The 10,958-nt window shown below is 41.6% G+C and overlaps 1 protein-coding gene across 2 annotated transcripts in view; it reads left to right on the top strand.

Annotated features, from left to right (window-relative positions):
• The window catches only part of IKZF2 (IKAROS family zinc finger 2 (Helios)), a 107,927-nt gene that overhangs the window by 84,574 nt on the left and 12,395 nt on the right, over positions 1-10,958 (top strand). For both annotated transcript variants that reach the window (XM_009573903.1, XM_009573895.1), the window contains exon 5: positions 8,788-8,925. In XM_009573903.1, coding sequence (XP_009572198.1) covers positions 8,788-8,925 — 138 coding nt within the window. The remainder of the gene's footprint in view (positions 1-8,787; positions 8,926-10,958) is intronic.

Raw genomic sequence — 10,958 nt, 5'->3', positions numbered from 1 at the left:
CTGCTGAGCTGTGGTACTGACGGGGAGCGGACAGGACAGGGCAGAGAAGAACAACAGACCGACCTAAACTTGTTTTCATTTTTCCTGCTCATTGTGTCCCAGGAGCAGGGTTAAAATGAAGAGAATCCAGGAGCACATTTTGGAAGGTTTGTTGTGTGAACCAATTAATGTTCCACTTACCAAGTCGACCTTAATATAATGTTAAAGGTCTGAAGTGGAGTGGAAAGTACAGAGCTAGTACATACAGTTAAGGTTTAACCTCCATCTTAAGCTGGTTCCCACCCACATCCAGATAGTGCGGAGGCATTGCAGGGAGGAGGCTCCTTTCCGAAGTCACCTCTCCCGTATTCGTTGCAGGGCCTCTCCCCCTTTAAAAGTAAGTTGCCGTAAACCTGGCTGCCTTTAAGCAATTTTCAAGCTGGCCAGGTGATAAAACACCGGGTTATTTTGTGGACTTCCTGGTTTTTGTTCGTTTATCTCACCAGCAGAGTGCTATTTAAACAGAGTCCCTTTTTAATAGTATTTAACCATTTTGGAGGCGGTGTAAAATCCCTGGGAACCGCACCAGTGCCAGGGGTGCCTGGAGGACTGGGACATGTTGGTATGGGACAAGGACAGTGCGCCCGGCTCGGTGGCCTCACAGCGCAAGCACAGAACATTTGCATTTGAGATTTTCAGATATATAATGGGGGGATCCGAGAGCTCCATTGCCATTAATATAAACTAAAATTGAGTGTTGAGTGCCATTGGCCAGCTTTGAAGCTCTTATATTGAAGGAAATAAAGGTAAGCCAAGAGAAATATATGAGGAAAGCTTCTATCTGTTGCAATATATGTTTCTTGGGACACGGAATTGGAGCAAGTATCCGTGGATTTAATCTTTTTCAGAACTAAATACAACTTATCTGTGTTTTCCTTGATTTACTACGTAATTTATTTGCCTGGTTTCACATAGACACATACATTTTTCTTCATTTTTCACACATACATAGATACAACATACAAACCTACAAAGTGAACTTTTTGTCTTCCGTGCTGCAAAGGAAGAAAATGGGGTGCAAGATTCTTGCTTTTCTGTTTTTAATTGGGCGCTGGTTTTAATTGGGTTCTGTTTTAAAATGGGTGCTGTGAGACTGTGGCAGGAGCCCTGCAAGTATCTGGACGGTTAGGGAGGTTTCAGTAATTCTATGACTGTGCCAATGAAACAGGAGTGAGTTTGTTTGTTTGTTTAACTCCTGGCACAAAAATGCCACCTACTTATTTATAACCCTTGTGGCATATTGGAACATTGTTTTATCTGCAAAATCCTGCAGATCAGTTAATAAACAAACACAATCTGATGAATCAGATTAAATAACAGAGCCACCGGTAGCTGCAAGATAAATCGTAATAAACTAGTAAAGTAAGAAAAGGCTGCAGACAGAACCGCCTTGAAGGTACAAATAAGGACCCCAACCCCTTAGCTGTTGTACATGAGCACTAATGTTTACTGATTTACACCAGATTCTGGCCCATGTTGTTCTATGTAGAGAAGGTATAGATGCTTGAAAGTTTGTCCTGACAAGTGTATTTACTTGTTTTCCGCATGTGCGCGTCCATGTTTTTGTGGTCCGTTCTAGCCAAAATATAGCACGGATGAAGTCTTCGGAGTTTATATATAATCTGATGTTTAATACTGCTTGCCGCAGAAGATCAAGGGAGGACTGAACACTAGTACTGTATTTCACCGCTAGCCGCTTATTTTACAATACCGTAAACAACTGGCAGGTAGATGCAGGTGTCAAGCTGCTGGTTTGTGCCCTGGAGATATTTATAGGAAAGGCAGGCGTGTCTAGAAAACAAAGGGTGTCTAGGTGCAATGTTTTGCCATTGTTTTACTGCATGCTGATGTACCACGAGTATCTAGTGGTGTTTCATTGCTAGCTGTGTAGGGCTACTGCAATAGTACGTGGTAGTTGCCAACAGAAATAACTCATCATTGACTGCCGCGGTGCAAAAAGTCAGGATAAGCCGTTTTTCATTTGCTGGGAGGCTCACAAAATGTTGAACAGCCACATATATATCAACAGGCAATTGATAATAGCCTTTACTAAGGGGCATTGGGCCACGAGGTCATGAAGTGAGTCAAGTGCTCTATTTCAAGCTCCAAGTCAAGAAAGTACTAGTTGCTTAATGGCATGTATGTAGGCTTCTCCTGTTGTAACGCTGCATTTTGGTTTTTGAACTTTTGAGGTGTCCAGAGTGTCCAGAAACCTTTTTAAGCACAGATCTAGCTGTCTGGTCTCCTGCATGATCTAGTGAACCTGTCTTTTACCACATGATCTCATGAACCCTAATACTTGGCCCAAAATATGATAATCTAAAAGGTGCTTGTAGAATGGAGATATCAGAACTCTATGAGCTCCAGAAATGTATCTGCATCCCATGAAACGTACCCCAGGTATTGCTGCCTCTGCTTGGACTGGCAAGCATTAAAAGATTAAGGCAAAGTTTTCAGAATGTGATTAGAGATTTGGTTCTTTCTGAGAATCAGTCTGCTTTAAGATGTCACAGGTTGGGCGCCCAGAAGTGGAGGTACTTGACACTGCGTGTCGCAAGTGTGTGTTTGTGTGCTCTAGCAGCCTGGAGCCTTATTTTAGGTGTTTACATGTTGTGACTTCTGCATGCAGTCTGTGGGACTTGCTGTTATTTCTGAACTCCGGTTTATACCGATTAGTGTGTGTGTGTGTAATCTCCCAGGCAAAAAAAAAGAAGCAACAAATCAAAGAGCTCCCATGAATTTCAATGAACACATTTACAGTCATTAAGCACAGCAGCGAGATACAGCATCGGAGTGGGAGGCAGTTTCCTTTGCAGAGCTACGTGCTGCTCAGAGCCAGCATGGGCTTAGGTCTCACTTTAGGTTTTTTTGTGATTAATTCGTTCAGGGGTCTATTATTCATGTAAATATTTTTGCATGTGAAGCTTTGAGCTAGGCAGCTCTAAAAAAGCCAAAGTGTGCTGTTTAATTACAGTAGCGAACTGGAGCGACCGCGTGTCGCCTCTCTGCAGCCTCAGCCCTCCTGCCGAAACCTCAGCGCTGCCTCAGCCCTCCCCGGCTCTGACAATTGCTTCCTCGGCTCGGGGAAGCTGGAGGTGGGAAGGACCGCAGCAGCTATTATATCCACTTTTTTGTGACTATTGCACACTCTCTTTTTTTGTCCTGTGTGGTGTTAAATGTCACCAAGCTCAGGGGCATTTTACATTTCCCTGGGCTGACCGTTTCACAGCCTGAAGGATACCATGCCTGCAATTTGCCTCATATGCCACCTATTTTTTTTTTCCAATTTGATTTTCTTACTCCTGCTTGATCCTCCGCTCTGCGCCATCCGAAATATCTCCTCCTGCTCTTTAATGTTCACTCCCATATCTAATAAAATCACAGTGTATTATTAAGTCCTTAATTTCTCAGTAGAGAAACGGGCCGTATTTTTCTGTGTCTACCTACTTGTGTGAGCTTCACCAAATTAGCCTCTGTGCATCTCGCAAAGTGCATGAGTTCATTTACATGCTGTGAAGAAGGGAATTATTACCTTAATCATACGTATGAATAATTGAAGCACAGGAAATCAGAATAACTTGCCTGCAGTCACAAAATTTGTAGCGTAACTAAGAGTTGAACCCTCCGCTCCCTGGTCCCAACCCAGTGCCTTAATCATATTTCCTACCTCTGTGTTAAAACTGATCTTACTGTGATAAGTCCCGTTCAAGGCAAAGGCTTGCTTTGTGGTTGGCACCGTGTAACTGCAGAACAGCTCCCCTCTCCCAGGCAGCTTCCAGTTTTAGGGAAGAAAGAAGAAATAATGAATTAATAGTGGTTAAGATTGTGACAGTGAATTCTGCAGCCTCACTGATAGGTGTAAGTATTAGCCCAAAAGAACATTTTAACTTCTTTGATGCTGCTTCAGAAAGCTTCTGTTGGAGAGTACTGGGGTTTCCTCAAGCTCTGGGGTGCTAGGGGCCGAGTGAGGGTTCAGATTTTACAGAAATAAGTTGCGCTCGGTGCACTGCTATCACAGGGACTTCCTCAGACCGAAAGTAGCTACGTCAGATGGCCACTTCATTCAGAAATCTTGGCTGGCTTCCCTTCCAAGGCCCTGATGGGGCAATAATGCAAAAATAATAAAAGTCTGGTGCAAAGCTCAGTGCAAAGTCTCTAGTCCTTGGATTGGGCTGACGTATGTCACACAGCCGTAGTAATGCCCTTTCCTGTATGAGCTGGCCACGATAGCGGTTGAGCTGCCGCAGGGACTCGGGATGCGGGCAGGTGGATGGGAAGGAGTTCTGCTCTGCACTGCTGCAGAGAAGAACGTGGTACCCGAAATAGGGAAATGTGAGAGTAGCTAATCCTAACTGCTGAAACCGGTGCATGTTTTGTCATTGGTCTTAATGGAGGCAGGATTTTAGCTCAGTGAAGTGTATCGTTGCTCTTAACCTGTTCTGTAAGCCTTTCTCATGTTATATGCTTATGGCAAGGTATTACCTGGGATGCCTTGTTATTTCCTTTTGACTTACTTTATATTCTGCTATGCACTCCTATCTCTTTTGAGAGCAAAATGCTGCGCGAATGCCTTACGGGCTCTTTCTCTTTCACTGACCTTTTTTTATGACTTTAAAGAAGTTTCCCTAGGCCTAGTCTGCTTTCTGTCTTGAATATTGACCTCAGAGTTACACCATCTCATTGTTGCTGCACGCAGACATCTCAGCTATCAAAGTTCACCCACAGGACTCAAAGTATTCCTAACTCAGAAACACCTTGCCTTTTATGTCCTCCTTCACTTCTCCCTCCTCCCTCTGCATGAGCATTTTAATTTCACAAGCAAACTCTGTTTCTCTGTGAATTTCAACGGGTGGTTTACCTGTTTCATGGTAAAAATTGTACTTCGAATTTAAATGTCTTTTTCACTGTGACTGTCATAATATTTTCCATTTGAGGCTGAGACTCCACTGTGGGTTTTCGTGCCACATTGTCATCTGTATGAATCTGAGCTTAAATGCGTGGAAATTCTGACATTTCAGTAAGAAATATAAAGTGTTTTTTAATGTTCTTCAAGTTAGCTGTTTCGTAGGTATGGCCGCTGGGTTTTGCCCAGTGCCCTGGTCTTTCCCAGTTCAACAACAGATAGAAGATTTCTGAAGATTTTGGGCTTGTTTGCATTCACTGTGTTGTGTCATTTCTATGAGAATGAGTGATGGTAATTTTTTATTGGATTGCTTACCCTGAAAAGATGATAAAGGAATAATTACCCCAAACCAGGGATTTCCAAACTGACTTTGCTTGGGTGCCATTACCATTGGCAGCAGTGGTTACATACATTGCCGAATGTGGTGTCCGTGTATCATGGTCTTCAGTGAGGGTCTCGGGCAAAGCAGCTTTGTACCAAGCAAGCTGAGCCAAACTTTGAGTGGCTTCTCAGTGGAAATGGCTCCACGGTGGAAAGAGCTGCCTTTAGTGGGGGCTCGAAGAGGGTTTTGGTAGGTTATAGCACTGTTGAACTCTTTGCCTTCAAGTCAATGGCCTGTAGACCAAGGCTGGTCATGCCCAGTAGTGCGAGCCACATGTTTTGGGGGCAAGTTTTGACTATTAACGTTTACCTACTCTACAGTATTTGACAAAGGCTGAAATCTCTCTTGGCAGTCATGTGGTTTCATCCGGTGGTTTGTTATGTGGAACAAAGTATGCTGTTGAGGAGATCACCAGAATTGAATTCTCTAATACACTTTTACAGCTTTCTGTTGGGTAATATGAAATATGGAAAAATGCACACCCACTGGCAATGTTCATGTCCACAAATATATATATTTTTTGTCATTAGTTACTTTGAGAATACAAGGGGAAATTTGCAGCTATTTCAGTGACCTGACATTTGTCGCAATGACAAGGTTTCTAAAATCCAGACCGTAATTGCTACCTCGGCTAGCTGCAGCTCTTACCAAACGGGTTGTGAGAATTGCTGGTGACACAAACTGCTACTATCAGAACTGATTCCATTGTGGTCTGACCTGATCAATTGTCCTGCAACCCAAGTCACAGTCACTTTGTGTAATTTTATAGTAGAAATCAGATTTTACACGTGTGGGGCTATGATGTGGTTGCATCTGTAGAGCAGGGGGGGACAGAATTTGGAAACGAACCCAAGGGAGTTTTATTCGATCCTACTCAACTGGAGCTCACAAACTTCGTTCTTCAGGGTTGTGTCTGAGAGGCTTCCAGTTACGTATTAAGGAACATGACTAACATTTGTCACATGTTGTTTATTCTCTTATCTTCTCCCCAGAGGAAAGAGCATGTGTGCTGGAGTATTTCCTTCCTTGGGGAGTTACGTTCCTCAAATCCCATATTGCGTGCAGAAATTGTACCTTTATCATTAGCTTTTATCATCTCAATGAACCTTGAAATTTGATGGCATTTGGATAACTGACTATCATTGGAAAAGCTCAGCCTTGTTATGTGTGAATAGTTTGTGAAATTGTTGCAGTGCAGGGAGTAACTATTTGAAGAAATGTAATACCAACTTTTTTTTGGTTGTTGAATCAATGTTTTGTACTGGGAGCTTGTAGGGGAATATGTTTGTCTGTACTAAACGATAATATATTTAATTAATTGTAGCTACCTCTGGAATAGCTGAAAGCAATCATCCCTTTCCCGTGCATCTTACAGTTTATCTATGTTGCTTGATAACCTGGTGTGGCCAAACCAGGTGGGCTAATTCAGCCCTGCTTCAGCTCGGTTAACTTAATCCCTTCGATTGCATTGGATTTTTTTGATTAGACACCAAGTTAGCTTCTAATAAAGGCGTCAGACTGACAGGCATTGATGCCATCTAGATGCATGACGAAGCATTGTAATGGTGATGACAAAAGTCCTTCTGTCTTAGGGAGCTGCCAGTATGTTTTCCTGAAGGTGCTTCCGGAATGAGATGGCTGGTTTATGTTTAAGAGCTGAGGCTTGATCCCGATCGTTCACATCAAGGGCAATTACTCTGGGAATGATAATGAGCCTCACACTCAGCCTCCACTGAGATTCCCAGTACCAATGCCAGTTACAGCAACAGTGTAAGCTAGTGAGCAAAATAAAACAAAGACCACAACAACTGTTTGGTCTGAGACACAATACTTTCCTGAGGATAAGCCTTATCTCTAAATAGAGAGAAATAAATCCACAGTTTGGACGCTTATTAACGGCAGCTTTTTTGAAAAACTTGGTTGCGTCACTGAACTGCGCATACAAACAAACTTTTTGAGAAAACCAGAAACTTTCTGCAAGCATGTTCATTTCATCAAATCCCTTTTTTCTGAGACAAAAACATTTGAAACTTTTTGACCAGCTCTGATACCAGAGGCTCAAGCTTTCTCATCTTCCATCATATAGGTGATGTGGGGCACACACTGTGGTATCTGCTAGTCCTGCAGAGGCCCCAGAGAATTTCCCCGACTCTGGTTCTTTCGTGTTTAGGGCTTCAGCCCCAGCGCAAGGAGCCCTCTGTCCGGCTTCTTGCTGGCCACGGGTGTCCTCCCCGCAGCATCCCCTGCATTTTCCCATCCCAGTGGTGACGGTGCATTTTGGCTGCCATTAGTTCACCTTGGATTTCATTAAGTAAATGACCATGACAAGCTTTCAATGTTGGGACAAACCCAATAGAAACATGTATATTATCCCAAGGAGGATGTTCTCAATTTCTTTGGCCAGAAACTAAAATTCTTACCTAAGATTTTGAAAACGCTGGAAGAAGTTTGACCTTCCCCATCCCTCAGCCAGCTCTGAAAATCGCAGCCCGTGGTGTTTTACTAGACTTGCAGTACTGACTTAATAGCTCTCTTTAGTTATTAGAGAATAAATGTTCATGTTCTACAAGTTTAAATTATCTTAAAAACCTTCATTAGCATGACTTGGCAAAATACACTTCTGGCTAGCTTTCTGGCCTTGGGTTTCTTAATTACATGCTATGAAAGGGATATATTTTATGAGAATCTGGTGCCAGGTTTTGCATGTATTAAGAGGCATTTGCCATTTGTTCATAATGCTGCTGAGTGAAACAAAAAAAAAAAAAAAATTGGAGTTATGTCTTGCGTTCATATGGCTTGATTTTTATTGTACATGGCCCTTTATAATAATTTTTTTTTTTTTTTTTTATGTTTTAATATTATCCAGTCTCTATGAATTACTGGTGGCAGCTCAGTTCTGGCATGTAACAGTGCTGTTACCGAAGTTACTTTCTGTTGTCTTTTTTTTCCCCAACCTTCCCCTAGTAATTTTGGCAAAGTTGTCTCAGTGGAAGAACAACTCCTCTGGGCCACGTAATGGGTTTCTCCACAGTTGGGAGTAGAATTAGGCCACTGGGGCAGCTCGTTTTTGTGAAGGCAACTGTTCGCACCATGGGCAAAATGTCTCAGAAGTTTCTTTCCCACGAGACTTGGTGACACACAGGCAGTGCTGGGGTGTGATTCAGCTGTTTGGTTTGTTTTCCCCTCTTGTCATCTGTTTATTTGCTTTGCGACCAACAAGTCCGCCTCTTTTTCCTTCTGCTAATACTGCGCGTTAGTGTGAAAAACGGCTGGGGCGAAGTACCCGGCGGGTGGGAGGAGGTGTGTGCAGAGGGAAAATGGGGCTGGGAAAAAGGTCTGGGACTTGAATAACCTTTCTGAGGTGTCTTTCCATCGCAAGAGTTGTTTGTTGCAAAGGTGTGATTTTTGATAGCAAAAAGTGGGTTGCAGTGGATTTGACCTGATGCTCTCGTTCTTTCCGCAGTGGGGAAGCCTCACAAGTGCAACTACTGCGGCCGGAGCTACAAGCAGCGCAGTTCGCTGGAGGAGCACAAGGAACGCTGCCACAACTATCTGCAGAATGTCAGTATGGAGGCTGCCGGGCAGGTCATGAGTCACCATGGTGGGTGGAAAGCGCCTTTTGAGGTCTCTTGGACTTGGAGCATCTCTTGCGGGGTTTTTTTCTATCTGTTTTTCTCCTTCCTTTCAGCTTTGCATCACTTCCATCTTACAGATTGCTTATACTCAGATAGGCAGGAGGAGAAAAGATGGGCTAAAATCCTCACTCTGTCCAATTTAACAGCACTGGTTTTGCTGATTTTTTTTTTTTTTTTAAGTCAGTGTTTCACTTTTTAGTATCTATAAATATGCAGACATGAAAATAAAGCAAAGTCACCTGTGCAAAGTTACCCTAAAGATGAACTAAGCCATGTATAAAATGTATGATTCCCCTCCCCTTCCTTTCTGATAGCGACTGATAATTATAAGAGATAAGGTTGGTGGAGGTATTAAAAAGTCATCATTTCTACTCCCTGTAATATTATTTTATGTCCCAAGACAAGGGGGAATAGATATAAAAATCTTCAGAGCAGAATGGAATTCAACAGTGTTGATGGAAGTAATTGTAACCAAAAAAAGTTTATGTGCATTTACATGTGTTAGTATTAATATGTTAACTAACACTGCATGTGTTAATATACATAAAGACTGAAGATTGCCAAAAAGACTGTTGAAAGCAAGAAATGTCAAACTCTGTGAATTTGTTTTCAAAAATTTCTGTAGCTATTAGTATGGATAATGAGCATAGTATCTCAGACTGCAGGGTTGTAGGCTTAACTGTAGCTTAAATGCTAAACGGTAGCTGTCCAAAAAATGTTATAATTTCATTCAAAATTAGTGTTTTGGGAACTCTCCTAAAACTGAACATCTTTTAACTTTTAAAAGTTGTCTTTAGATTTTTGGTACTTGAAGTATTTAAAATTTCTTACTAATCAGAAAATATAAAAATTATACATTTTCCATTTTGATTAAAAATTACCATTAATTAAGAATATAGCTAAGAATACCGAAAAGTTAGATTGTAGGTAAATGAAAAGGCAAAAGAACGTTTCCTCTTTTTTCTCCATTTTGCTTTTCATTGTTGAGTGGAGTCATATGGCTTCATTTGGAAATTAATTATATAAAAGTTCTGAAAGGTCATTTCTAAAAACCTAAAAATACAAGCTGAAATAAAATCTATTCAGCATTTCTAATATGGGCTATTTTTTGGTGAAAAAAATCACCAAAAAATTTTAAGGAGTACTTTTCCATGAACAATTTAATCCTATAAAGACATTCTAAATGTATTCAATACGCATTGCCAAAATGTTCATAGAGCTCTAATTACTATCTTTGTAGACACCCTGGAGACTAAAATCAACACTTTAAATGTAATGGATGACTTCAAAGACATTGAAGTTAGTGATTATCTGCTTTAGGCCTGACTTTATGCTTGTAAAAGTCAGTGGACAGACTGATTTCAGGGCTTTGCTATTTGCAGGTACCTGTTGTGTGCTTGGGCTGTTAGATGGAGCGCTTAGTTGATAATAAGAGTTTAACCACCGACTCCATTCCCAACAAGATACATGCTCTTCGCTCTACAAGGGTGTGCCTGTATTATTAACCAGCAAGGTGATGGTTTCAGTCAGCTTTTCCTTAGGGGAGTAATAGTAGATTGATACAGTTATGACAGCCAGGATGTTTCAGAGATCACTTTGTGGAGGATCTTCCCAAGTTCCACTCAACTTCTGGGTTTATTATTCAGTTATTTACTAAAACTGGGTTTACTCTTGTTGATAGCGTACTTCTGAGGAAATCTAGAGCTTTTTCTAAGCTGCTTAATGCAATGACAAGAAGGGTAAGTCCTTAACCTTGTCTACCCAAAGAAGCTGGAATGGTTGACCTTGCATTGATTTTTCTACCAACTGAAGTTAAACCACTGCAAACCCCATGTGGACAGTTCTTTTATTTGCAGCCTGACTGACTTTGCTTGTGCTTAAAATAGAAATGTTCACACAACCACTTTACTTTTCTCAACAAAATTAGCTTAAAACAGCACTTTGAATTCAGCTAGTGCCTCTTTCTCCTCTGGGCAAATATGCCTAAATCTCCCCTGCT

This window comes from Fulmarus glacialis, unplaced genomic scaffold (genome assembly GCF_000690835.1).
Source record: "Fulmarus glacialis isolate BGI_N327 unplaced genomic scaffold, ASM69083v1 scaffold8600, whole genome shotgun sequence".
In the NCBI taxonomy this organism is placed as follows: domain Eukaryota; kingdom Metazoa; phylum Chordata; class Aves; order Procellariiformes; family Procellariidae; genus Fulmarus; species Fulmarus glacialis.
Note: the sequence above shows the minus strand (reverse complement) of the source record. Positions and strands in the feature narration are given on the sequence as shown.